General features: G+C 66.4%; 1 protein-coding gene across 2 annotated transcripts; it reads right to left on the bottom strand.

Moving 5' to 3' along the window:
- Nucleotides 1-1,261: 1,261 nt before the first annotated feature.
- SLC12A5 (solute carrier family 12 member 5) lies at nt 1,262-26,750 on the bottom strand. Of its 2 annotated transcripts, none has more exons than XM_061361329.1 (26): nt 26,594-26,750; nt 14,557-14,651; nt 14,192-14,323; nt 13,895-14,041; nt 13,299-13,353; nt 12,339-12,469; nt 11,916-12,157; nt 11,629-11,840; nt 9,575-9,742; nt 8,172-8,270; nt 7,939-7,996; nt 7,067-7,241; nt 6,170-6,288; nt 5,735-5,833; nt 5,498-5,617; nt 5,258-5,362; nt 5,009-5,177; nt 3,942-4,137; nt 3,692-3,861; nt 3,481-3,612; nt 3,189-3,296; nt 2,932-3,054; nt 2,665-2,852; nt 2,427-2,441; nt 1,974-2,107; nt 1,262-1,606 (listed from the first exon to the last, which is right to left on the bottom strand). In XM_061361329.1, the coding sequence occupies exons 1-26, from the start codon at nt 26,703-26,705 to the stop codon at nt 1,515-1,517; spliced, it is 3,396 nt and encodes a 1,131-aa protein (XP_061217313.1). In that variant the 5' UTR covers nt 26,706-26,750; the 3' UTR covers nt 1,262-1,514. The 2 variants fall into 2 exon arrangements, with proteins under 2 accessions (XP_061217313.1, XP_061217314.1); XM_061361330.1 differs by lacking the exon at nt 26,594-26,750 and adding an exon at nt 21,073-21,340.
- Between the last annotated feature and the right edge of the window lie 57 nt (nt 26,751-26,807).

The raw sequence follows: 26,807 nt of genomic DNA on the forward strand, positions 1-26,807 counted from the left end.
TCAGCCTCCACCGTGGCCCCAGCACACCCGGTGCGACAGGCGGGCACCTGCTCCGTGCGGGAGCAGCGGGTCTCGGCTCTCCATCCCCAAGGCCTGGTGCTAGCAGAGCCCTGCATCTCTCAGAATAGATAATAGATCTCTATATATAGACTTCATCTGGTTCTATTAACATAAATATGATCACTTTAAAAATACACGTACTGTATTATGTACACTATGTACACGGGGCTGGGCGGGTGCCGGCGGGGGCCCTCGGCACCCCCCCCGCCTGGTTCCTGGAACCGTTCACATTTGTTAAAAGCTCCTCAGTTTCTCTGGCACAAGAGATGCTGGGGTGGGGGAGGACGACAACGGGGGGTGACCCTGCAGCTGCTGCCTGAGGCAGGACATGTCTGAGCTGTGCCGGTGCGCCCCGTGCAGCGCAGGCTCCCAGTGAGGGAGCGCCCTGATGCTGCAGCGGTGGGACCCCGAAGTCAGCCCTCACTGCGGGGTCAGGCCTGCCAGAGCAGCCAAATGCACTTTGCATATGTTAAAACTGCGCAGGGATGCAGACGTCCTGACAGCTCCAGCATCCGCGCCTGCCTGGGGCCGGGTTAGCAGCGAAGCCCTGGGAGCAGCAGGGAGCCCAGTGGGGCATCAGGGCACCCCAATGCACGATCAGGAGCTGGCGCCAGCCGGGCTGGCCAGTGCCCTGGTGCAGTGTGGTGTGGAGTGGGGTCGGGGCTGGGACTCTGTAGCTGTGCCAGGAGCTGGTGTCAGGGATGAGAGGCACCGCTCGGTGCAGCCTCTGCTCAGCTCCGGACACCGCAGCTCCATGCGGCAACCACTGCACAAGCACCAGGAGAGCATCAGGGCAGCGGGAACCTGGAGTCGGTGGGGAAGGGGACGGGGAGCACCCCAGCACCCGCCCTCCGCGGCTGCCCCCCACCCCCTGCCCCCTCCAAACCATCACGCGGCATCTCTCGAGGCGGCGGCACCGAGGCAGCGGCGAGGTCGGGTCGGGCTGGCCAGGGCTGTGCTGGCGCGGGGCCGCCGGGTGTTGACAGCAGCGGTGGCGAGGGAGGCGTCCTGGTGGCCTCTGGCTTGCCCAGCGCCGCGGCGGGCGGGCGGTCATGGGGCACCGGTGCGTCCCGCCAAGCTCGGCGCAGGGCAGCGGCACGGTGGGGCTGGGCACGGCGCCCTCCGGCCCAGGCAGGGGCTGCAGTGCTGGGGCTGGCCCCGCGGGGATGGGCAGCGGCGGCAGCGCGGGGCTCCGGTGCTGGGTCCGCGGTACTCTGTATATATTTATATATAAACAAGGAGAGCAGTGCTGTGATGTCGCAATGGGGAACAGCTGCTCTGGTGCTGGATGCTCCCGGAAGATCTGGTGCTGCAGTTCGAATGGAGAGATCAGGGGCACGGCCAAAGCCAGGTGAAGTTTCTGTGCACCGGCTGCCATCCGGCCTTCCCTCCGGTGCGCGGTGCAAGGGGGTGGCGGGGCTCTCAGCGTGCAGACGAACCTCTGGCGCCGTGCCTCAGGAGTAGATGGTGATGACCTCCCGGCCCCCACCGCGCACCAGGAGCACTCGGTCCAGGTGCTCCGTCAGCACCTCCAGGAACTCCATGTCTGCACGGCCGTCAAGGACCAGCACCACAGCATGGGGACTGCTCTGCCCCATCCCTGCCAGGCCTCCAACCCGGGGAGCAGAGCCCAGGGCACCGAGAGCCCCACAGCAGAGCCAGGAGCTGTCCTGAGCCCAGGGGCCAGGGGAACCCACCACCACTGGTGCTGCACAATGGGGACCGTGGCTGAGCCCTCCGAAGCACTCACACGTGGGTGCAATGTCCGGTGTCCCCAGCACCTGCCCCGTGTACGGCAGCTCTGCCGGGCCAGCAGCCTGGTGCCAACGGGTGTCGGACCCAGCTGGGGGCAAGAGGTGTTGTGGAGCCTGGACTCAGGCCAGCCCGGGGCAGTGGCCCCACAGGAAGGATACAGTTCTCATCCCCTTTCCGGTTGCGGGGAGGCCCTGGCATGTTCAGCAGGACCAGCTTGGCGTCCTGGGACTTCTTCACAATCACCTCGTTGAGCTTCACGGCCGTGTGCATCCTCCGCACGTTGGACTGGTTCCTGCGGGTGACAGCACGTGTGAGCACAGGGACGGCCGCAGCCACCGGCCCCAAGGGGTGCCACGAGCTGGGGCACAGGGAGCTCTCTGCCCGCAGTGGCAGTGGTGAGCTGCAGGGCCATGCACGGTGCCCACGGGCAGCAGCACCACTGCTGCCCGAGCCAGCTCTGCAGGGAGCTCTCTGCACTGAGCCAGGGCAGGCAGGGCTGCGGCATGGGCACTGCATGGTCACAGGGGCTGCGCTGGCGTGCATGGAGCAACCATGACGGTGTGAGCGTGGCCCAGGTTCCCCAGCCCAGCCCCAGCCAAACCCACACTTACAGGTTCTCCCACTCCCTGCCAGGAGCACGATGGGGCCAGGGCGGAGGCACAGAGAAAGAAAGAAAGAAAGAGGAGAGTGAGCACCACGTGTGCCCCCCATGTCCCTGCACACACTGAGGGACCCCCCACCACCAACCGCAGGGCTCAGCTCAGAGGCTGCGGGGGCCCTGCCTGGGGCAGGCAGGGATGACCGGGGTGAGGGATGCAGGGGGATGGGGGGCAGCATGTGGGACCCTACGGCTTCATGCTGAAGAAGTCCTTGATGCCCTCGGGGCTGACGGGGCTCTTGCTCTTGTTCTTCTCAGCAACAGACTTCTCCTTGGTCCAGGTGAGATGCACCTTCTCAGGGGCCGTCTCCACCTCGTCACCGGGGGACTGGGAGCTGCTGGAGAAGGTGGTGGCGTTTTTGTCATGGATGAGCTGGACCTGCAGAGAGGAGAGGGCACCGGTGGGCAGAGGCTGGGGGCAGCCGGGAGCCCAGCCCTGTCCTGGCACCGTCCCTCACCTCCTCCTCCGGCTTCTCCTCGCCGTCACCGCCCTGCTCCTCGGGAACGCTGAGGCGCAGGCGCGTGTTGGCCGGGTTCTTGCGCCGGATGGAGCCGCGGGACTCGTCCGTGATGCTCTGGATCTGTGCGGGACAGAGTCAGCCGGGATCAGGGCAGAGGGGGTTTGGCCGGGCAGCCCCCGGCCTGCTGACCTGCAGCATGAGTGCAGCAAAGCCACCACGGGGCTGGACCCCCCCAGGCCGTGCTGCAGCCTCACCTCCCGCTCCCGCTCGTTCTTGGTGAGGTGCATTTGCTTCAGGATCTGGGAGCGCTGCTCCATCACCAACGTCTTCTCATAGGTGTAGGCAGAGATGTCGCTCTCGTGCTGTGGAGGAGAGCAGGAGAAACCACGGTGCAGGGCGAGCTGCACCCCCTGCTCCCAGCCAGGCCCTGCACTTCTCCATGGACCTATGTGTCCCTGTGGCAGTGGGTTTCACTCCACCATGGTGCCGTGTCCCCCCAGAGCAGGGTCATTCTGGCTCCCCCACATGCCCCATCCTAGCACTCACCATCTCCACCACCTCCACCTCTGCAGTGATGCGGAGGTGATACAGGAACGTGGTCAGGTCCTTCTTCATCTGGATGCTGTTGTCATCCATCTGTGCCACCGTGAAGATGCGCATCTTGCACTTGCGCCAGACCTGCAAGGGAGGGAGGCATGGCCACGGCCCGGCAGAGACAGCCCCGGCCCCCTGCCCCACACCACGGGGCCCGGGCTACCTTGTGGTGCCGCAGGAGGAAGGGCAGCAGCATGAGCATCCCCCCATCATGCACAATCCACCAGACGTCGATGTGGCCCTCAGAGAACCGCTCCTGGTTGCCCGGGAACATGGCGACGTTCTTGGCCACCAGCAGGGCCAGGTGCCCGGCCGTGGTCTCTCGCACCAGCTCTGCAGGGGAAGGGCCATGTCAATGGCAGCGTGTCACAGCCTCGCTGGCAGCGCCAGCACCCGCCCCCTGTGGCACCTACCGATGAAGTTCCTCCAGGTCTGGTGATCCTCCTTCTGGCGCCAGCTGCGGGGCCACCCCACCAGCACCGTGTTGTGCTGCAGCCCCCCCAGCCCGCTGGACTGGATGAGGTGGGACATCCCATCCCGCAGGTTGGAGGAGATCACGACCTGGCAGAAGCCCTTCACCTTCTCCGCTTCCATCAGGCGGCGGATGGACTGGGGGGCAGAGGGAGGTCAGAGACCAGGGGGAGCGGGGATGGGCACCCGGTGCGGGTATCAACCACAGCCCCAGCTGCGGCACCACCGCCTGCGGGTGCAGGGTGTGGGCTACGGAACATGGGTGCAGGGTGCGTGGCGCAGGTCCCTGTGGGCCGCCAGGTCTCCGTGCCCCAGGGCAGGCCCGCGGCTCTGCGCTGGAAGGGGTAAGCCCCAATGGTGAGCGGTGCTGGCGCATGGCTGCGCCGAGCCGATCAGGGGGGGTCCCCGTGCCAGGGCTCTGCCGGGCGGCGGAGCAGCAATTAGAGGTATTTACTCAGAGAAATGATAGCATGTCTGCATGGGAGAGAAAGTGTTTGCTTCCCAGGGCTTAATCTCGTTAACATGAGGCTGGGCTGGGGGTGGGGATGGCTTTGTTCCAGCGGGGAAAGGAGCCGAGTCCCACCCTGGCACTGGGGCTGGGGGGCCATGGGGCTGGGGGGGCTGTGGGGAGGGTCGGGGCTCTGGCGGCTGTGGCAGCTGCAGGACAGTGGAGGAGCTGCTCAGAACAGCAGCACCTTGCCAGGCTGTGCCATGCTGTGTGCCATGTGCCATGTACCATGTGCTGTGCCACATGCTATGTGCCAGGCCAAGCCCTGCTGCAGCTGAGATTGGGACCACTGCCTGCCTGGTGCTGCTGTCTCTGGAACCTGAGAAAGGGGGCATGGCTCCAGAGGTCCCCATAGTGTTCCAAGCACAGGCGAAACATGGAGTCTTTGGGCTCTGCCCAGTGCCACCCCAGTGCTCTCCCAGCCAGCCACGTCCACCAGCCCTGGCCATGGGGCAGCAACACTCCCAGGATGGCGGCAGCCCTGGCGTGGGCAGCTCTCACCTCCTCTGCCCTCTGTGCCTGGGGGTGGTTGTCCAGGAAGGTCCCTTCCAGCACGGAGGCCACGATGGTGAGGCCCTTGCCAGCCTTGAGCTGCGACGTGAAGGACAGGAGCTGCGGGTGCACCACGTTCTGCTCCTGATCCCCGCGGACCAGGACCAGCAGCTGCGGCCTGAAGGGATGGTTCTGCATCAGTGCCCATGTCCCAGCCGGCCCCGGTCCCCCTGGTCCCCACAGCACCCCCAACCTCACCTCCAGTTCTTGGTGTGGGGGGGTCCCTCCTCCAGCCGCAGCAGGGCGTAGCGGGCCGCGCTCAGGGACAGCCCCCGGATCCCATCTCCCCACTCCTTCTCCGCCCTGTGGGAACCAGCAGCACATAAGGGATGCTCCGGCCACGGATCACCACCCTGGCACCCCGGAGCACCCCGGGATGAGCAGCCCGGGTCATCTGTCAGTGCTGGGCAGGGTCTGTGGCACCCCAGCCGCCCTTACCCGCGGTACTCGATGTATTTGTAGATGAGGCCAGCGATGAGCATGGCGACCAGGGCATAGTACCAGGAGCAGATGAACATCAGCGCCAGGCAGAGGCTCATGCCCAGGAATGACAGTGTCCTGCGGAGAGCAACGTGTGGTCAGCGTGCCCGGCCCGCAGCAGTGACCGGGGCGGTGCGGGGTGACAGGGTGTGGGAGGACACCCGTTCATTCCTGTCCCATCCCATCCCTGCTCACCAGTGGTAGTAGCGGAACCGGGGCCGCCAGTTGGGCGTCCGCAGCAGCGTTTGCACTGCACATGCCAGGTTGACAAACATGTAGCACATGAGGAAAAACCTGCAGGAGAGAGCGTGAGGCTAAGCCAGGAGCTCCAGGGCCACAGCCGGATCCCACCGCACCTCCCAGCCCCACGTGGCCGATGCTGGAGCGGGACCCTCTGATGGACAAGGGAGCTGGGGGACACAGAGTAACCAGAGCCCAACACCAGCCTAGGAGGGGCTCTGGGGTCCCTGATGGGTTCCCTTCTTCCTGGGCAGGGGCAGGGGCTGGGGCAATGGGGACAAAACCCCTGAGGAGCTGAGACCCACACGTGCCACCCGCCTGGCCTGGGGGAGGGAACATGGGCCCATTCAGCGCTCGCAAATGCGTGTGTGGACAGAGCATGCTGCCTACATGGAGAGGATGGGAGCCACCTCGTCCAGGGAGGCGATCAGGATCCCGATCTCGCAGATGCAGGCTGTGAGCAGCAGTGCCCATGTCGGCTCCCCATTGGCTTTGCCGTGGCCGAAGACCTGGGAGCAGGCGGGGAGGGCACACATCAGACCCCCTGCGCACCCAGCCCTGCCAGAAGCAGGGGCCAGGGGTCACATGGGAGCTGACACATCCCCAGCCAGTGGGGTGCCCCATCCCTGGCAGTGTTCAAGGCCAGGTAGGACAGAGCCTTGGGAAACATGGTCTAATGTGAGGCACCCTTGCCCATGGCAGGGGGGTGGAACTGGATGATCTTAAGAATCTTTCCTACCCAGACCACTCTATGATTCTATGCCAGGTCCTACCGGGTCAGCCATCCCAGGGCTCCCACTGCTGGTACAGCCCCATTCGTGGCAGACCCCGCACCCAGAGCGGCCCCTGTGCCCCCGGGACCCCACCCAGGGGTGAGCCCCAGCTCAGCCAGTGTAGAGTCAGGCACCCTCTGCCTGGGATGGACTCGCTGCAGCTGTGGGAACGGGGGGGCCGGTGCAAGGCAGGCGACAGGGGTGCGTGTCTGGATGCATTAGAGGCTGCGGGCGGCGCGAGGGAGCGAGCGAGAGGAAGGGAGGATAAAATTAGCCCGTTCTTCCCTGGGGGGAGCTGTCGGCTTGGATTTGGCGAGATGAGGCTGTGGGAACGCGTCTTCAGAGAGCGCATCAATGCGAAGCGGCACGGCAGCGGGGGGGTGCCCTTTCCCACACTAGCGTCTCACCGACACCGCAGCCCCCCGCTGCCGCCCACCGCCGGTACCCGCGGGAGGAGGGGAGGCTCCCGTGCTGGGAGAACCACGGCCATGGTGGGTGCTTGGGGGACACCTACCCTGAGGAAGGGCACGATCCCATCCCTGGAGATGGCTTGCAGGAGGCGGGGGGCTCCGGTGAGGCTCTGCAGCCCAGCCCCACACGTGGAGAAGAAGGAGCCGATGACAATGACCCATGGGGACGGCCATGCCAGGGTGCCAACCACCAGGTTCCCATTCACAGCTTCACCAAACCTGTGGGGCACCAGCATCAGCTGTGGCTCCATCCTATGGCTGAGCCCCATGAATGCCACAGAGGCACAACTCAGACCCACGGGCAGGTTAGACACTGAGAGACATCACCATGGGGGAACGCGACAGGATCAGGGAAGGGCCCTGCCCTGGCTGGTAATGGTCCCCAGTCTCCTGGGGGGCAAGCACGGGAGTGGGGTCTCAGGTACAGGGAGTCTGTCCCCATCCTGGCACCAGTGGCAGGGGACAAGCGGAGGCAGGGGACGGGGAGGCCCCGTTCCCTGTGCCAGGAGGAAGCCACTAAGGCTGCGTGTGGCTGGATCCCGGCTGTGCTGGTGCTGGCGACCCAGAAGTGTCACCTGCAGCGGCAGCGCGCTGGGCTGCCCCAGATCCGCCTGTTGACAAACGAGCGCTGCCGGCAGCGTGGGAGCGGGAGGAAGGGCTGCGGATGCGCAGGGAAACATCAGGGGGGACAGGCACGACGCGAGAGGGCACAACCGAGCCTTTAACGCCTGTTACAAGCCCGGGTCTCTCCCGAGAGCCCCCCCCTTGGGCTCTCACCCCAGACCCTCGCAGAGCCTCCAGTGCCACTCCTTCTGCCCGGTGTGTCCCAGCCCGGTGTGACCCCACCAATGTCCCCACCTCCCATCGCGGCCACTCCAGCCCCAGCCCGTTCCCTGCACGGCCGTGGGGCACTCACTTGTCACGCAGGACGACACCCTCGATGCACGCCCCGAAGAGGACGACAGAGCTGATATCTGCCAGCTGGTCAAGGAGAGCCAGGAGCCTGTGGAGTCCCCTCGTGAACCACCACCACCAGTGGGGTGCTGGGACCCCTGTCCCAGCCCAGTGGAGCACCGAAGGGGGTCCCTAAACAGCAAACCCACACAGACCCAGCCCATGGCCCAGGTTTAGGCGGGCCCTGAAGGATACAGACAGCAGAGGTGGTGGCGATGGCCAGGATGGTGCCTGTGGGGATGGACTTCTGGGCATCCCGCAGGTCTCCGGAGCGGTTGGAGCCGGCCATGATGCCTGGGATGAGAGTGGATGGTGCCGGTGCAGCCGCGAGCAGCACAGCTCATGCCAGGCACAGTGCAAGCGCTGGATGCTGCAGGGCACCAGCTCTGCGGTGTGCCAGGACAGGCAGCGGGCACAGAGCTGGCAGTGGAGCTGGCACTGCCATGACTCGGGGTCCCCAGTCCACCCTTCCCTGTGCCCCCCAGCACTTCCCCTCCCCACGCCGCAGTCTGAAGCCACTCAAGGATTAGCTCAAAATGCTTTTAAGTGACTTGCCTCATTAGCCCTTAATTATCTCAATCAGTGATGGCGGCTGCGGCAGTGACAGGGTCCAGCCCAGGCTGGGAAGGCAGGAGATCAGGCTGGGACACGGCTGGGACCAGCAGGTCCGGCACAGCCAGAGGCATGACCCGCGTTCCTGGTGTGGCATCGGCCACGGCTGCCACCGCCACCGCCTGCAGCTCAGCCCGTGTCACCGAGGGGACGGCACCAGCACCGCACAAACACCGGCACCTGCGGCCGGCGGGATGCCGGCAGTGCCCGTGTTCGGAGCGGCGCTGCAGGGCCCGCCCGGCTGCAGGACCCCCGCTTCCCCCCCGCAGCGCCAGACTCGGGCGGTGATCGCCCTGCCCGGGACAGCCCTGGGAGGACCCCGGCTCCGGCACTAGCGAAGTGGGACCCGCCGGCGGCACCGCGGCGGCTCCGCAGCGGGACTGGGCCGGGGGGGGCTCCTCCGCCCCCGGGAGCTATAAATATCCGAGCGCTGGGACGTCAGCACCGAGCGGCTCCGTCAGATCTGGAGCGCGGGTGGGTGCGCGGGAGGTGCGGGCTGCGATCCATCCCCGCATCCATCCCTGCATCCATCCTCACATCCATCCCCGCACCCAACCCCGTATCATTCCTTGCATCCATCCCCGCATCCATCCCTGCATCCCTCCCCACATCCATCCCCGCACCCAACCCCATATCATTCCATGCATCCATCCCCGCATCCATCCCTGCATCCCTCCCCACATCCATCCCCGCACCCAACCCCATATCATTCCATGCATCCATCCCCGCATCCATCCCTGCATCCCTCCCCACATCCATCCCCACACCCAATCCCATATCCATCCATGCATCCATCCTCACATCAATCCCATATCCATCCATGCATCCATCCCTGCATCCATCCTCACATCCATCCCCACACCCAACCCCATACCCATCCCTGCATCCATCCCTGCAAATATCCCTGCACCAATACCCGCACTGTGTCGGAGCACATCATGGCACATATGCCAAACAGTGCCCCTTGGCATGACCACGGCTCCCACCTGTGACCGAGGGGAAGTAGATGCCGACAAGCAGCGTGAAGTAAGAGGTCATGTCGCTGAAGACGTAGGGCTGGTCCATGTCCACCGGTGTATCAGGGGTGCTTACAGAGGGCAGCCCCCGCTTTTCCACAATCACACCCTTGGTCAGGTACGAGCTCCAGAGGTTCTCTGTGAGGAGGCAGGGGCTGGCATGAGGAGGTGCTGGAGAGTCACCCACACCCAGCACAGCACCTTCTGCCCCACAGCCCAAAGGGATGGAGCACCACCTCTCCCCACTCCAGCATCACTGAGCAGCAGGGCCACTGGTACCCAGTGGGTGAGGGACGTGGCATCCCCAGCCTGTCATGAATGTGCAAAAACACCCAGATAGGCAGCACTGGTGAACCCTGCCACTGGTATCAATCCTGCAAGGTGCTGGAGCAGATGACATAGGATTGTGGTAGCAAATAATTCAGAGGGTAATATAATTAATGCTGATCACCACAGGTTTAAGGAAAGTGGATCGTGTCAGAGCAACTTGGTAATGTTTGTGATGGGATTACGAGCGCAGGGCTGATGTAACAGGCTTAGTGTCCCTCCGCGTGCTGCCTTGGCTGCGCATCACACTGAGAAACTGGAGCAGCAGAGAGCAGCCAGCACCTGGGCGCAGCTACTGAGTGGCTCCACAGGGACCAGCCCCCAGCACCCTCCCAGAACAGCTCATTTCTCCCCTCAGGGACACCCAGTGCCTGGGCACAGCCATCCCCAGCCACCTCTGCCGGCACCGCGTGGTGTCACCCTGATTCGCAGTGTTGCCAGCCTGATCAGATGGTGCCAGCCCTGGCTTTGCCCTGCACACCCCAGATGAGGGAGCGTTTGCTGGCTGCTGCCCTGGCTGTCAGGATGGGCTGGGGGCTGCATCCCCTCCCCAGTAGAAAAGGGCTGTACTCAGTAGCCAAATACTCCACAAGTCCTCAGCCTTTTGACCAAGGCTCCAGGTCCCAAGACCTCAGGCCACCAGGAGCCTCCTGAATACCCAGTGAATGCACCCTACCACCTCACTGTGACACAGCCTGCCAGCCACAGCCCCAGGCACCACAGGCTTGGTGAAGTCCAAGCTCCCACAGCCGCGTCCAGCAGCCCAAGCATGGAACCGAGCACCGGCCTCCGCTGCTCACTGTGGACTGTGAGCACCTGGCAAAGGGAGCAGCGGCTCCAGGAAAACAGGTCACCAGTGGCTCCTCCCAGCAGAGCCACGAACTCTCTGCAGCCATGGCCCCTCTCCAGGTGCCGCCGCAGCCGCAGCAACAAAGTGCCCCTTAGGGCCAATCACTCCTCAGAAACCCTCAGATCAATACCAGCCTTTCCAACGGCCAAGCGGAAGTGGAGGGAGGATTTATTCCTGCCCAGCCTTTGGGCATCCTTGGAGCCATCCTGCTGCAGTCCGCCTGGCACAGACCCCATGCAGGCAGCTGCAGCACCCAGCTCAGTTGATGGTGCTGGAGTCCATCCTGCTGCCTGGTACAGTGTGAGCGTGGCTCACTGTGCCCGAGTGGCAGAGCAGCCCACGGCAGGGATCACCCACGGCAGGGATCACCCACGGCAGGGATCACCCAGCTGCCCCCACAACACCAGCCTGGCATGGCCAAGGGGCCAGCCACTCATCCATGCCCACAATGCCCCCCATGGCACTGGCCTCTCCACCAGCACTGCCAGCATGGCCACGGCCTCACCACAGCTCCCCCAGGGAGAGGGGAAGCCAGCCTGGTTTGGATTGAAGGGGACTTAAAGCTCACCCAGCTCCAACCCCTGCCACGGGCAGGGACCCCTTCCACTGGAGCAGCTTGTTCCAAGCCCCTGTGTCCAACCTGGCCTTGAGCACTGCCAGGGATGGGGCAGCCACAGCTTCTCTGGGCACCCTGTGCCAGCGCCTCAGCACCCTCCCAGGGAAGAGCTTCTGCCTAATGTCTCATTTGTGCCTAGTCCTGTGCCTCTTCCTTGCACCCACATCCCCACACCTCTCTCCCTGCTCTTCCATCCCTGTGCCCATTCCCATGCCCTTGTGCCAAGCCCACCTTGGATAAGGCCACTGGCGGCGCCAGGGATGCCCTCAATCTCGGTCACGTTGTTCATGGTGAAGTACTCATCACAGGTGGCATTGAGGAAACGGGAGGTGCAGAAGAGCTCCCAGAGCTTGGAGCCCACCGTCTCGTTCCCCTCCATCACCACCTTGGTGCAGAGGTCGAAGCCGTGGCGTGACAGGGTCCTGTTGCCCAGAAGGCAGATCCTGGGGGGGGGCAGGCACTCAGCACAGGCACACATACACCGGCCCCATCGCAGCCCCACAGGACACTGTACTCACGGGAAGCTTGGTGGGTCGAAGGCTGACTTGATGACACCAGCATAGATAGCGAGGATGGAGAGGATGACGCAGCCCAGGAAGACCAGGGCAAACTTGTTGACGTACTTGACCCCCACGAACACCACCGTGGCCATGCAGGTCAGCACGCAGGTGCCGTACACACGCATGTTGTTGAGCATTGCTGCTGCTTCCCCGCTGGCGTCCTCTGCCTTGAAGATGGCCATAGCCGGGAAGATGTAGGCCTGGGAGAGAGCCATGGCATCACTGCTAAAAGCCTCATGGAGGGGACCCCACAGCCCCACTGCAAAGCCTCAGCTCCCTGGCAGGCCATGAGGAGCAGGCAGCATGGGCAGGCAAAGGCAGAGCTGCCCTGCCAGGACTTGAGCCCTTGGCACCATGTGAGGGGAAGAACCAGACACGCACCAGCAGGATTTCGATGGTGCCCAGGATGTACATGGCGCCGGCAAAGGTGGTGCCCAGGTAGAAGCAGAGCCCCACGGCCCCACCAAACTCAGGTCCCAGGGAGCGTGAGATCATGTAGTAGGATCCACCCGCTGCAAAGAGAGCAAAGGTGGGTCCCAGCCAGACCCAGGGGCAACCTCAGCCCTGCCAGGCATCCCAGGGGGCTGGATGGAGCCAGGGTGGCCCTGGGCCCTGCTCCAGCACGGAGCAGGATGCAGTCCCCAGGGCCCCGGAGCAGCCAGGCTGTCAGAGCTGTTTCACAGAAGCCCAGCAGCCAGGTGTGGTGGCTCTGTGGACATGTTGTCCCCTGGGACACCAGATGGGCAATGAACCTCAGGTACACGGGCCATGTCCTCCTCCGTCCTCCCAGAGGAGCCCTTACAGTGGTGCTGCTGGGATCGATGGCCCCACTGCAGCAGCCGCATGATAAATAGCTTTAATTGCACCGTGTGCTGGGGCCATCAGGGCCATGCCCAGCCCCGCAGAGCAGCCCATGGCAGAGCAGCTCGGGGCAGAGCAACCGCGCCAGTGCAGCTCCCCGGGCTGGGCGTGCTCTGGGGGTGCCAGCCCCGCACACCAGACCCTGCGGTGCCTCCCGGGGCACAGCCCCACGGCCCAGCCTGCGGCTCCCATCCTCCTGGCACCGCATCTCCCCCGCGGCCGCGCCAGTCTGGCGGAGGGAGGAGCCGAGGCTGGCGGCTCTCGCTCCATCTGCACCTCGCGGCTCTGGGGACCGGTGGCAGCTCCAGATCCGCGCTCCCCAGGGCCATGGGGAACCCGCACCGGGGGTGGCAGGAGCCGGGGAGCGGCTGGCGGCGCTGTGACCCCCCCAAGCAACACGGCCCTTCTGGGACACCCGGACCCGCAGGGACCCGGCGCCCCTCGGCCGTGGCGCACACACGGACGCGGGCTCGGCTGTACCTGGCACCACACCGTTGGTGGCGATCGCGCTCATGGAAATGGCCGTCAGCATCGTCTGTGGGAAGAAACACGGTGTCAGCGCCTGGCAGAGCTCCCTCCACGCTGGGGAGCAGGAAGGGAGAGCTGGGACCATGCTGGGACATGGGGCTCCCTGGGGCCATGCTGAGATGTGCCACAGGACCAGGACCGGTAGATGGATGGAGGGGCAGGCAGGCAGTTGGCTGGCAGTGCTGCAAGGGGCAGGCAGTCCCTGGGCTGCCCAGGATGGTGCCCATATTCAGCCCCCTGACCCTGGGGTCACTGTCCTGTTGGGACGGCTCATTGCAGCACGGCATATGGGGCCAGGGCAAGGGATTCCCCTCCACATCCCTCCCTCCACATTCCCCCATCACATCCCCTCACATGGTTGCTATGATCTGGGTCACCATTTGAGCACCATTCTGATGCTGATTCCTTTGGGAAGCAGAAGGCTTCTCCTTGCTCTAAGAGGGACAGGGGCAGGGCAGTATATGCCCACATCCACAGCCTGCCCAGCCTGGCTGGTGACCCCCAGACCTTAGGGAGGTAAGGGTGGGACCGGCGGCTCCATCACTCACGCAGGAGCAGCAGAGGAAGACCATGCAGAAGGACTCCATGATGCCGGCGATCCCCACCACCCAGGTGAGGCGCAGGAAAAGAATGACCCCAAAGATGTTCTGGAGACAGGGCAGGTAGACACCCATGAAGGTGCCCATCCGTGGAGCCTGCCGAGGGAACAGGCAGCCATCAAAGCTCACAGGCCTGGCTGGCAGAGGAGCGAGGGGTCCTGCTCCTCCTGCAACACAGCCAGGGACCCTGGGGAAGCACTGCCCAGCACATGCCCAAGGGTGCGGAGAAGGGGCTGCGTCCCCCACCTGCACCGGCTTCTTCTTGCCCCCGTCATTGTTCTCGGCCTCCTCGTGCTCCCGGCTCCCCTGCGGCAGGTTGGTGTAGTTGGCCAGCCCGCTCAGCAGGGACGACACCATGGGGCTGGTGTCCATCTCCTCCTGCAGAGAGCAGAGCCCCACACCATGAGGACAGTGCTTCAGGGCCCTAGCCAGCCCCACAACACCAGCTCCTCACCAGATGCCACTGCACTGCCTGCCCCCTGGCACGGCTGCAGCAGAGCGGACCCAGCCTGAGGCTCTGCTTGGGTGCCAGGGTGCAGATCAGGTGCTGTGGGAGCTGCCCAGCTCAGCCCCATCCCCATGGACCCCTCTCCCCACCACGCGTGCCCTACCTCAAAGAGGGCCATGTTCTTGCCATCGTACTCTTTCCCCTTCTCCAGGTCTGTGCTATTGATGAAGGGGCTGCTCTCCTTGGGATTGCCATCTCCTGTGGGGACAGTGCAGAGTCACCCATGCAGCCCCAGCCCCAACCTGTGCTGTGAGAGTGGCCACCCTGCAAGGCTGTCGCTGCGGGGGCTGCAGCTGCCCCCAGCTCCTGCAGTAGGAGCTGTGGGCACTGCACCTGTGCCCAGTCCCAGGACAGGCAAGGGCAGCTCCTGTGTCCAGCCATCAGCATCACCTCTGGGCCACACATGGGCAGGGGAGGCTCCTGCCTGTCCCCAAGAGCCACGTGCTGCCCTGTGCGGCCGGGCGCATCCACGCAGTGAGGTGAGTGGTGCGGATCCATGGGGAACCCTTCCGGCGGGATGCTGGCAGCAATAACTCATGGGGGGTGAGCGTGCTGGGGCTACTCCCAGCGCTGGGCCTGCAGGGGCAGGATGCGGCCAGATGCTTGGCACGCAATCGTGGCTGGGATGGTCCCGGTGTGGTGCCTGGGAGTGCGGTGAGTGGCCAGAAGCCTGGTCCTGCTCCATGGCATGCACCACGGGAGCAGGGGCTGCAGCCTCACTGGCTGCACCTCCAGGGAGGGAGGTGTCTGGAGGTGCCACCACTGAGGGCAGGCACTGCTGGGCCATGGGAGATGCCACAGCTTGCAGGGCCTGCAGAGCTGCTGGGACAGGGCCATGGCTGCTCACTGCATTAACGACCTCATGCAGAAGAAACCCGGAGCCGGCTTAATAGCAAGGAAAAGAGCCGAGCTGCAGAGCAGCAGAAATAAATCAGTCTGGAAATGGAGCAGCAGCAAAGATGGTGCTACCGGAGTGGTGCAGCCCCGAGTGGAGGTCCAAAAGGAGGAGGGCAGGGGCTGTAAGAGGCTGGTAAGCCAAAGGACGTGGTGATGGGCAGAGTGGCTCAGTGGGTGATGGCCCCTATGGCACAAATAAACCAGCCCTCACCACACACCCATTCACCCATCATGGCCCTGCTGCCAGGGCAATGGCCCTGCTGGCAGCAGCAGCTCTGCAGGGCAGGCTGCCTGCACATGCAGGGATAAAGACCCACTCCACACCCCAGGACAGGGGCAAGAGCCATCCCCTCCACTGGCCTTGAGCACAGAGCCTGGGGATACCCAGAGAGGATGCAGGGGGGACCCATGGTCCAGGGCAGTGCCAACACCCACCCCCTGTGGAACAGACCCCACAACTGTTGGGAGCAGCCTGGTCCTTTGCAGGCATCCTGCCTGTTGACTCATGTTCGGGATCCTGGGAGCCAGCGTGCAGTGGTGATTCACCATCTGCATTCATCATGGCTGGCCGGAGGTGAAGCCCTGGGTGCCACAGGTGATGCTGACCCAAAGGCTGTCCCCCATCTCCCAACAGTCCCTGGTCCCCTCCAGCACAGGGCAGCAGCATCCCCAGCAGTACAACCAAAGTGGAAGCAGAGCCCGAGGCTCCTTCTGACCCGGACACCCCACCCTCATCCCGGAGCCCCTTTGGATGGATGCCTGGCACCACATGCTTCATGGCTGGCACGTGCTCTGCCCCATGTCCCCCACTGAAGGGTGTGCAGGGGGTTCTCAGCATGGACCCAACATGTTCCTTGCTGGGGTTTGGTCTCAAGAGCCGCACCCAGCACTCATTAGATGACGGCATCAGCACAGGCTGGCACACCCCTGCTGGCCATGGCTCCCACCCACTGCACCGGCTCTGGCACCATGTGGATGTGGGATGCCCACTATGCCAATGGGACACCGCCAGGGGTGCAGGACCGGGGGTGTCGGAGCCACCTCTGCTCCCCAGGACCCCGTGCAGGGCTGGACAGCTCCGGGGAGCACAGGGACAGGGTCAGCGTCTTGGGGGCCGAGGCCCGGGGGCCTCACAGGGAGAGCAGAGCCCACGGGGCCTCGCCGCCGCCTGGTACCCGGCGACGACATCACTGCGCTGGTTTCCATGGCAACGGCGAGCCACGGCCGCCCGCTCCCACGCTTATGTAACGCACCGGTGCCCCCCGCGTCTTGGCCACCGGCATCGGCCACCGACTGGCCCAACGGGCCCCACCGACAGACAGCAGCACCCCCGGGTGCCCATGCCCCAACCCGCCGGCACTGCCAGCACCAAACCTCGCCGCCCCTCTGCCCTGTCCAGGGGCACCAGCCCTCTGCATCACCACATGGACCACGGCTCCGAGCCGACACCGCCCGGGCTGCCAGGGCCAGAGGGGGGGCACAGGAGCCCCTCTCCTGGTGGTGCCGCCGGGAGGTGGGACCCAGGGGTGGACACGGCACCAGCTCCGGCATTCCTGGGGCACGGCTCAGGGGAACCCCGACCCCCAGGCTGCAAGGAGTTAAGTGCCGGGGCCGCGGGGTCCCAGGTGACAGCGCGCTCCCCGCTCCTGCCGGAGACCATTTTGCCGCAGAGGGGTTGGTGCAGCCTCTCCCCAGCAGCTGCCACAGGATCTGTGCTCTGTGCAGGCAGCGGCAGGCAGGACCCCGCAGCCCGGCCGGGCAGGGCTCACCCTGTCACCCACCGGCCCGGCGGCACCCAGGGGGTGACACCTCCCGGCCACGGGGCACACGGACACTGCCGGTGCCCCCGCACCAGCCAGGCCTGTCCATGCCCCCAGCACAGCCCCAGGCGAGCAGCACGGGGGCAGGACGAGGCCGGGCAGCGGCGTGGGAGAGGCGGTGTGAGCAGAGCCGGGCTGAGCCGTGCCAGGCTTCGATCCCGGCGCTCAGCTGCCCCCTCCCCAGGGATCGCTCAACATGAATCGGCCTTTTAATTTGCTGCGGCGGCTGGAAGGGCTCGCGGCGGGATTGCTGGCAGGAACCCGCAGCCCCGCTGTGGGCACCGTGCCGTCCCGCTCGCCGCGGGGTTACCACCGGCCCTGCCTGCCCAGGGCGCTCAAAGGCCGATCTCGCTGCCCATCTCAGCACCCCGAGAGCCCAGGGACCATCCCTGTGTCCCGCATCTTACCTGCCCCACAGGGCAGTGCTCCAGCTGTAGTGTCAGCCACAGTCTGATCTCCTAATGGCTTTTAACTCAGCCCTAAATTAGGTTGGGAAGCGTCATGTCCCTCATCCCAAATCCTCCCTAATCACTTTACATGGCACAGGGCACCAAGCGGTGCCTGCAGGGAGTCCGAGCAGCCAACCCCTATGGGCTAATTAAACAGAGCTGCTGCCTGCTCCTGCCCAGCCACAGCCAGCCTGTCCTGTCCATGGCACCCTGTGAGGGCCAGCTCCCTTGCACCACCAGGCACCTCTGTTAGTGCTCCTGCAGCACCTGAGGGCCTGCTGGGTGCTGGCACAGGAGTGCTGACAGCACAGAGAGCCCCTGCATGAGCCTGCCTACTGACCCCTCCAGTGGCACCCCTTGCACCAGTCCCAACATCCCGGGGCCAGCAGCAGTGCAGCAGCTGCTCATGCGCTGGGGCTGCCCCAGGGCTCCCCTCCAGGCACTCAGGGCACCTTGAGTTTTGCCAGAGTGTTCTGAGCAGCCTCCTCCCGCTCCCCGGGGCTCTGCCCGCAGCCAGCGGCAAGGGGCACCCCAGGGTGACCCCAGCAGCACAACGAGCACATGGGTGAGCACGTGGCCCTGGCTCGTGTCCCCAGCTGCTGCTGTTCTGCAGGAGCTGCTGTCTGGGGCAGCCACCGCGCTGTTCTGTCACCCCCAGGCATCAAGGGGACTTGGCTGCTCATCCACTGGCCTGGCCCTGGGCCACTGGCCAGGGGGTGCCTCAATCAGATGGGGATGGCCAAAGGACCCTTACGGTGTCTGGCACCCCTGCTCCCACCCAGCAAGGTTATCTGCCAGCAGCCCCCCTTGGAGAAACCACAGAGCTCCCATGCCCCGCCAAGGCAGAGACAACCAGTGCCCAGGGCAGCTCTGGCCCGTGTGGCAGCAGTGCCGGCTCCTGCGGTGCTGGGGTGCAGGATGGTCCCCCCGCCCCGGGCTGTGCTTTGCCCCTCCAGCCAGAGAGCACATCAAATGGCCTTTTGGGCTGGATTCTTTCACTGCCTGACCCAAATTGGACCAACTGCTACTTCAGACCTATCCTCTTCCTTCCTAAACCCGGGATTATCCTCTCTTTGATCAGCCAGCCCTGCAGGCGCAGGATTTCAGCACAGGCGCTTTGCCTGGCTGCATTTTAACAGCTTCCCAAATTCCCTGACAGCCAGAGCTCTGCCTTGGAAATTGCTGTGGGCTGAAGCTCCAGCAAAGCTCCCGGCCCAGGGTCTGCCCTCCTCGGTCAGCCCAGTGCCTCCAGCAGCCTGCAGCAGGGCTGTGCCTGACATTTCCACACCCCAAACAGCAGTACAAGCCGCCAGCCTGGACACTGCAGGCAGCAGTCCTGCCCGCTCCCCCACTCCCCACCACCTCCCCAGAGGGTCTGCCACTGTCCTAACCCTCTCTGGGCTGCCAGGACTGGAGCCCTTCCAGCCCTTGTCATGAGGCCGGCGCAGGCTGTCCAGTGCAGGGATACTGCTCAGCCTTTCCAACAGAAATGTCCTAAGCAGCACCCAAGGCTTCAGCAGCTCCACTGGGCTCAGCAAGTCCCTGCCTGGCCAGTTCTGGAGCAGCCAGGACTCATGGGGGGGGCTGCTGGCATGCAACAGCTCTGCCCCCCCCCCCGGGTCATCCATGTTCCCTGCAAACAGACCCTGCACTGGGAGCTCAGTGTAATCCTTGGCATGGGGGTGATCCCACACCCCTGCAGCAGCCACCCTTGCCATAGGTGCAGGGGGCTCTGCCCTACCACTCCCCACAGATCCTCCCGCAAGCCCCCAGGGCCCCGGCGCCTCCAGCCCTGCTCCTGCCAGCCCACAGGACTCCATCTCACCAGGCCCAGCTCCAGGGACAGACTGCCTGGTCCATCTGTAGCAGCACCGTGTCCAGCCCTCCCGCCAGACCCCAGCAAGGCAGAAACGCCTGCCACCACTGCCACGATGGAAATAGCAGGATAGATCCTGGTGCTGTAGAGGGCAAGGGGAGGGAGAGAGCCCAGGGAAGGGCACGGCTGGGGGCCAGTGAGGCTCCCCCCAACCCATAAAGGTGCTCCCAGAAAACTCCTGCAAGCCCTGACCTTGAGTGCCACGAATAAACAAGCAAATAAACAGGCTCAGGTCAGTGGAGCAGAGCGAACACTAAAACCCTCATCACAGCCGTGCCCAGAGCCTCACTGCAGGCAGCAGGGACTCCTGCAGCAGCTTCCAGAGCCGGCTGTCCCCGCCTGGATGTCCCCTCTTGGCTGCGGTGTTCAGCGGACCCGACGAGGGGACCTGGTGTGGGGCTGGGTGATCAGAGGCATTACGGGTCCCTTCGGGCACACCGCTGCATTTCCCCAGCCCCAAACCATCCCTGTGCCCCACAGGGCACCTGCAGGAGAGGGAGCTGCACGGCCCCGCAGGGAGCTCCGGCCAAAGAACCAGCGGCCAAGCGGGCGCTGCCTGGGCCCGGCAGCCGCACAGACTGCGGGGCTGCAGCTCCAGACCCTCACCTGCAGATCGCAGGCCCCAGCCTGCCTGCACTGCGCCGGGCTGCAGCACGCCCGGCACGCCTCGGGCTGGATCGAGGGGACCGGCTCGGCTCAGCGCAAGGCTCGGTTCGGCACGACAAGGCTCGGCTCGTTCTGGCACGGCTCAGCTCGGCACCGCCGCGGCCCCGGTCCGAACGGCTCCTGCCGGCCCCGGCGCAGGGCCCGGGCGGCCGCTTCAGCACCGCGGACAGCGGCAGCGGCCCCGGGGGACGGAGGATGCGGGAGAGGCGGCGGGAACGGGATGGGGGGGATACCGGGGATGGAGGTGTACCGGAGATGGGGGGCGGCTGCCGGAGATGGGGGGCGGCAGCGGAGGGGAGGGACGCGGGAGGGAAGGATGGGGGGGCGGCAGCCGGAGATGGGGGGCGGCAGAAGCGAGGGTTGGGGGGGCAGCAACGGGGATGTGGGAGGCGGGAGGAAGGGATGGGGAGGAGGTAGCCAGGGATGGAGGGGCAGCAGTCGAGGGGGGAGATGGTGGGGAGGAGGTAGCCGGGGTGGGGAGGTAAGCGTGGGGACCCCTGCGGGGGTAGCGGGCGGGCGGGAGCGGGCCGCTGCCGCGGCCGCCGGGGGCTGTCCGGGAGGTGTCAGGGGTCGGTGCCCGCGGCGCAGCTCGCAGCCCCGGCCCGGGAGGAGGCTCCCCGGTGAGCTCCGGGCACGGCTCGGCCCCACCGCAGCCGCGCTGCCGTTTCCCGGGGCTGCCGCAGAGGCGGGAGCGGGGCCGGGGCTGCGCGGAGGCGCGGGGAGAGGGAGCAGCTCCGCACCGTCCACCGCAGCCCCGCGGGGCCACGGACCATGAGCCATCGCCGCGGCCGGTACTGATGCCGGTGCTGACCGGCTCCCCCGCAGCCTCCGCGGCTCCCGGCTCCGTGCTGCCTCCGCCACCCGCCCTGCAGGGGCGTCCGCCCCGGGCAGCCCCGATGCCGGTGCCTCACCTTGGCTGGCGCCGCCGTCGCCGTCCTCGCAGTCGGCCAGGTTGTTCAGCATGGCGCCGGCTGCCCGCCGCTGCCCGGGAGCTGCGAGCTCCGCGCTCCGCAGCCAGCCGCGTCCCCGCGCCGCCCCCCGCCGCCGCCGGTGGGAGGGGGCTGCAGTGCGGAGGCGCCCGGGCTCCCGGCTCAGCCCGGCCGCTCACTTCATCACGTATGCGGGAGGCATTGCCCCCGCCGCCGCGGGGAGGGGAGCAGCGGCGAGCGGGGGAGGGCGCGGAGCGGAGCGGGGCCGCCCCCCGGCTGCACCAGGCGGGGGGTTGGGGGCAGAACTGGGGCACGGCAGCGCTGCGGGACAGCCCCGCACCCCCAGCCCGCACCAGCCCCTGGCGCAGGCCCGGGACGGGCACCGGGTAGAGGGGGGAACGGGACAGACCCTGCGCATCCCCGGGGACCAGGGAGAGACCCTGCCCGCAGCTCCCGGGTGGGGCAGCGGCGCCGAGGCCACCACCGCAGGGAGTAATGCCCCGGCCGGGGGCCAATCCCCTGCCTCAGCAGCCGGACCGGCCTGAGGCCCCCAGTATCCAAGGACACCCTGGGAGCAGGGGAACAGAGAGCACCCAGCAGCAGGGCTGAGGCTGCCCACCCCGCTTTGCCGGGCGTCCGCACCCTGCAGCGTTGGAAACGCTGACCGCAGCCGGGAGCTCGCTTGGGCTGACGCCCGGAGTCCCCATGAGGGGGCTGGGGTCACACAGTGCCCACTAACACCCCTGCACAGCCCTCCCGACCTGCAGCACGGGAGATCCGCGGCTGACCCTGGAGAAAGGGTGTGAAGGGACAGGCTGCCCAGGCCCTGCTGAGCCCATCCTCAGCGGGCCCGCGAGTCTTGGGGCCACCTTTGATCTGGGGGCTGCTGGCAGGACCCCGCAGGGCCGCTCACAGCCCCCCCTACTCTCACCCACTAATCCGGGAGGATCCCAGCGCTGGAGCTGGCTGCAGCTCCCAGCATCTCCTCAGGCGCGCTGAGATCATGACAGCCTGCTGGCGTTAGTTACTTCTTGACGGCTGTAATTAATTGTTTACTTTCTCCTGGTACGGGGCCAGCTGCTCTGCAGCGCGGAGGCTCCCGGCCCTCACCTCCTACCTTGGGGCAGGAGGAATTGGGCACCACCAGAAGCCCCATCCCTGCCTTGGGGCTTCCCCTGGGAGCAGGAGCCACACCAGAACTCCAGCTCCACGGCAGGGGCCATGGGATGGCCACAAGCAGGGTGGGCAGCCTGGGGGCTACTCCTGCCCTCACCCGGCCCCCAGACTCCCTCCCAGCCCAGGGCTCTGGATGCTGTGGGGCTGACCCTGCCCAGTCACAGCAACACCATCCCTTTGCCCCCTTGTCCCTTGGCCTTGAGCAGGAGACATCACCAGAGCAAGGGGCTACCTCTTCTCAAGCAATGGGACTGACCCCCACATTCTGCCTGGGCGGGCAGGGCTGCAGGCAGGACACAGCAGGCAGAGCCTTGGTGTTTCCTGGGGGTCTGCAGAGCCCACGCACACGTGGAGGGCAGGGGGCTGGGGGCTGCGCAGGGGCCACGGTGAGGGCTGAGCACCAAGAGGGTGGAGGCTGCAGTGCGTGGGCTCGGCACAAGAGGGATTTTCCTGCTAAAACAGATGGGGGGCAGGGAGCACGTGAAAGACCACTAATCCCCTAATCCCTGGATTATGGCTCCATCGCAGGGGCTGGGATTTGCCAGCAGCATGGGGGGCTACGTTATCAATTGAATTTGCTTCTCTCATGCGCAGGGTCCCATAGACACAGTGAGGCACAGGGGAGGTGTCCCCAGGGCAGAGCCAGATGGAGGGGGCTCAACCCTCCCAGCAGAGAACTGACCTAACCCTGGCCCATGAGCATGATACCCTGGGCTGGGATATATGGCTCCAGTGCTCCAGGAGTGGAGAGGCTGGACATGGCTTGTGCAGCATCCATGGCCCTTGTGCTGCCTGCAGCACCAGTGCCAGACCCCTTTCCTGGCACTCTGCGGCTCCCACGCTGAGGGAAAAGGAGTCTAGCAGTGGGGCTGCAGCATTGCAAGGGCAGAGGAGCTGGGGATGGAGGGAGGCAGCTGGCTTTCCCTGGGCATGGGGGGGGAATCAGCTGCAAGTGGCCCCCGCACCCGGGTGCAGGCTTGATTCTGGCATGGGGCCAGGCACAGCATCAGTGCCCCACTTAACTGCAAGAGGATGCCCAGGAATGACGAGGGAGAGCTGCACAGCTCCTCTGCCAGGCCAAGGGGTTGGTACAGCAGAACTGGACCAACTCCCTCTGATGCCTCTGCACCCCCCTGGGGTGGAGAATGCTGAGCTATGAAAGACCCCAAAAGCCAGAGCTGATTTGGGACACAGAGCATCCCTGCAAATTGTGCAACTGCAGACCCCACAGAGCCGCCTGATCATGTCCCAGACCCCCCTGCATTCCCTGTGGCAAGCAGAGCCTGGGTGGGGGATCCATCCCCACGGCCCTGCCCCTGCAGCCAGCACACAGCCCTTGCTCATCCTGATGCCAGCAGCAGTTGAACCTCTCAGGAGCGTGACAACGCTCCAGTGGCGCTGGGAAACCTCCTAAGGGCATGGAGCGGGCAGCCTGGCAGCAGCCTGATGGGGAGGTGAGGGCCACCACGCTGCAGAGGTGCCCATGCTGCACTCCTGCAGCAATCCCCGGGCACTGTCACAGCCTGCCTGACTCTCACCCTGCCTGCACGGCAGTCCCAGCACCAGGGGCTCAAGGGCACAAGGCCAGAAGAGACCCCCAAGAGGACAGGGGGCAGTGGGGCTATTCCAGAAGATTTGCATCACGGTGTGTCCGGCACCGATGTCCTGACACCCTATGACACCATGGGCTGCCTGGCCTGCAGCACCTCAGCATGACGGGGGGATCTTGCTCATCCCCATCCAGACAGGTCAGGGCCCTGCCGCCAGCAACAGGGCAATAACGGAACCTGAAGGTGACACAGAGCCATGGGGGGCCAGGAGCGGTGAAGCTGCCCAAGGCCAAGAGCAGAAGGGTGGTTGTGGGGCAGGGCAGGAGGCCACGAGCTTCTGCATCACGAGAGCCCTGCACCACGCACAGCTGGCACGGGCCAGAGGCAGAGGCAGAGGGAGCCCAGCACAGGGATCAGCCCTGGGAGGGATCAGCCACTGGCCCCGCTGCCCTCAGAGCAGCCGAGGAGCTCCTGAGCAGCCCCACGCCAGCAGCTGCAGCTGAGCGAGGGTCTGTGGGGTCTGTGCGGCCGAGGAGCGGCTGTTACCAACAACCCAGCACCGGAGCGCAGCTGACCGGGGCACTGGGCTGTCCTGTGTCCCACACGGCCCCCGGCCCGGGCCCCCCAGCCTGTGCAACCGCCCCCGGCCCTGGCACCCCACCGGGGCACCCCCCAGCAGGTTTGGTGGCACGGAGAGGCCTTGGGCACCTGCTGCAGGTGGCAGCTGGGGCTTGGGCTGCCCCAGGGACCACGGGAGCAGAGCGGTGTGGTGGGCAGGGGGGGCTGGATCCCCCACCCGCACAGCCCCACAGAGCCTGCCCCACACACACACACCGCAGCCCTCCGGGGTAGCCCCCCCCCTGCAGTAGGCCCCCTCCCGCGCGGGGCTACCCCAGCTCCGCTGCCCCACAGAGCTGACAACCCCACGGCGGGTCCGGGAGACCGGCTGGAGCCCCCCCAGCACCAGAAACCGCCGGCAGGGATGACACCGGGCCGGGTTTCCATGGGAACCAGAGAGGCTCCTTAACCGGTTGGTTGCCATGGCGACTGCCGCCGAGCCGGGCTGCCTCGGGACACGGCGGAGGGGGCTCCTCTCCGGGGACGTTCCGGTGCCCCCCTCCCAAGCCAGGGCCGCCGCATCGGGGCCAGAGCCCGGGGGCTGGGGCGGGGGCAGGGGAGACCCCTGAGGGGCGGGGCCAAGGGCGGGGCATGGCAGGGTGGGGCGGGAGGGGCGGGGCCGGGGGCGGGGCACACCCGCGCCAGAGACTGCCCTGTTCCGTCCCGGCAGCGCCCCCTGGCGGCAGCGAGACCCTGCGCGACCCCGTCCCGCCCCCCCGCAGCGCCCTCCCGGCACCGGGAGCAGCTCCGGCCTGAGCCCCCCCAGCGCTGTCCCCGGGCAGAGCGCGGCACCAGCCCGCGGGAGGAGCTCCCAGCCCGGTGCGAGCCCCGCTGCCGGCTGCAGCCCCCCCCCGCCCTCCGCCACCCCAGCCGCTACCGCTCCAGCGTGACCCGCGGTAGGACAGGCGGCACCGAGCACCCGCCTGCGGCCCGGTCCAGCCCCATCGCCGCCCAGGCAGCCCTGCAGATACAGCCCCACGGCTCTCACTCAACCATCCCCCCCCAGGCTGCACCCACAGCAAGACGGGTCATGAATCGGGGCAGCCTCAGGGCTCCCCCGCCTGCTGCCCGACCCGCGGGACACGCTCCCCACCCCACTGTGGCTGAGCTGCGGTGCAGGGTCAGTCCAGGCAGCTGCCATCACCGTCCTCTGCGAGGGCACAAGGTCAAAGCTCCACCAGAGGGACACCGTCCCTGCCACAGCCCCTACGGTATAGCCCACCCCAGCACCCAGAGCCAGGCTCGCTCTGCGTGCGGCCCCCCATGAGCACATCAGCCACCCAGCTGCTGACTGCTCCGGGACGGCCACAGGCTCCAGCTGTGGCTCCAGCTCAGAGGAGGCTGCTCTGCCCCAGTGCAGCCCACGGGTCAGGCCCAGCTGCCTCAGGGTGCCGTGGGGTGATAAGCAGCCCTGCACCACACACGGAGGCACAGCGCAGCCTGGACTCTGCGGCCCCATCCAAGCTGCTCGCTGCCTCCCACCCGCGCCCTTCGCCAAGGGTGCAAGGTCACAGCTCCGCGCAGCGCAGTGCTGCCGTCGGCTGGGTGTCTGGGATCGATACGGCTCCGGTGACAGCACAGCCCTGCCACCACGTCCCCTGGGCACCGCAAGGCGACGGCCTGCCAGCCCCCATGCCCACCACAGCCCCATGGGTCACTGCCACTGCCACCCTCCCCACATTCTCACTCCCTCCCAGCTGCAGCCCACCCTGCTTGACACGGAGGGGCACCAGCCTCGCACCTCGCAGCCATGTCCCTGCAGGCCTGCTGTGATCCCACTGTCGGTCCTGCCTCACTCCAGAAGACCCCCGGGATAGTGACAGCGCAGGGGAGCTCCCCCGGGAAAGAGCCCGTGCACGAGGAGGCCTGCCCGGTGACCAGGACATGCTCCCTGCTCTGCTCCCGCCGGATCTCGAGTCCTGCAGCTCCACGACAGCCCCTCCCAGGGGGTCCCCACCTCCTCCGAGGGGCCCTGCCGACCGACTGCCAGCCCCGGGCTGCCCTGCACGCCCCCACGGTGCCCCGACGTCCCGTCCCTGCCCCGCGGACCCGACCCACGGACCCTGCCCCACGCCGTTCCCCACGGGCTGTGCCCCACGAGCTCTGCCCTACGGAGATTCCCCCTCCGCCGGCCCCGCCGCCCGTGTCCCGGCGCTCACCTCTGCCGTCGCGGCCGGGCTGGAGGCCGCCGCCGGCGGATGCGCGGTCGGGGCTGCGGCCGGGAGCGGGCCCGTGGCGGGGCAGCGCGGTGACGGTGAACCTCCGGCTCATGGCCCCGCCGCCTCCACAAGTGGCTCCGGGCCCCGGCGGCCGCCGAGCACGGCCCCGGCGGGCGCTGACCGGGGTCCTAGTGCCCGAGGCACCGCCCGCCGC

The sequence above is a fragment of the Neopsephotus bourkii genome, unplaced genomic scaffold, assembly GCF_033783945.1.
Source record: "Neopsephotus bourkii isolate Nb327-2 ecotype Australia unplaced genomic scaffold, CSIRO-AGI_Nbou_v1 NB_1060, whole genome shotgun sequence".
Classification (NCBI taxonomy): domain Eukaryota; kingdom Metazoa; phylum Chordata; class Aves; order Psittaciformes; family Psittacidae; genus Neopsephotus; species Neopsephotus bourkii.

What these genes read in the sequence shown, in the direction of transcription:
- SLC12A5 (XM_061361329.1), bottom strand. Translation starts at nt 26,705, where the DNA reads ATGAGCCGGAGGTTCACCGTCACCGCGCTGCCCCGCCACGGGCCCGCT. An exon ending in GACCTGGAGGAACTTCATCG is followed by an intron (nt 3,862 to 3,941) that starts GTAGGTGCCACA and finishes CTTCCCCTGCAG; the next exon opens with AGCTGGTGCGAGAGACCACG. An exon ending in CCGGAAAGGGGATGAGAACT is followed by an intron (nt 1,607 to 1,973) that starts GTATCCTTCCTG and finishes ACGGCCGTGCAG; the next exon opens with ACATGGAGTTCCTGGAGGTG.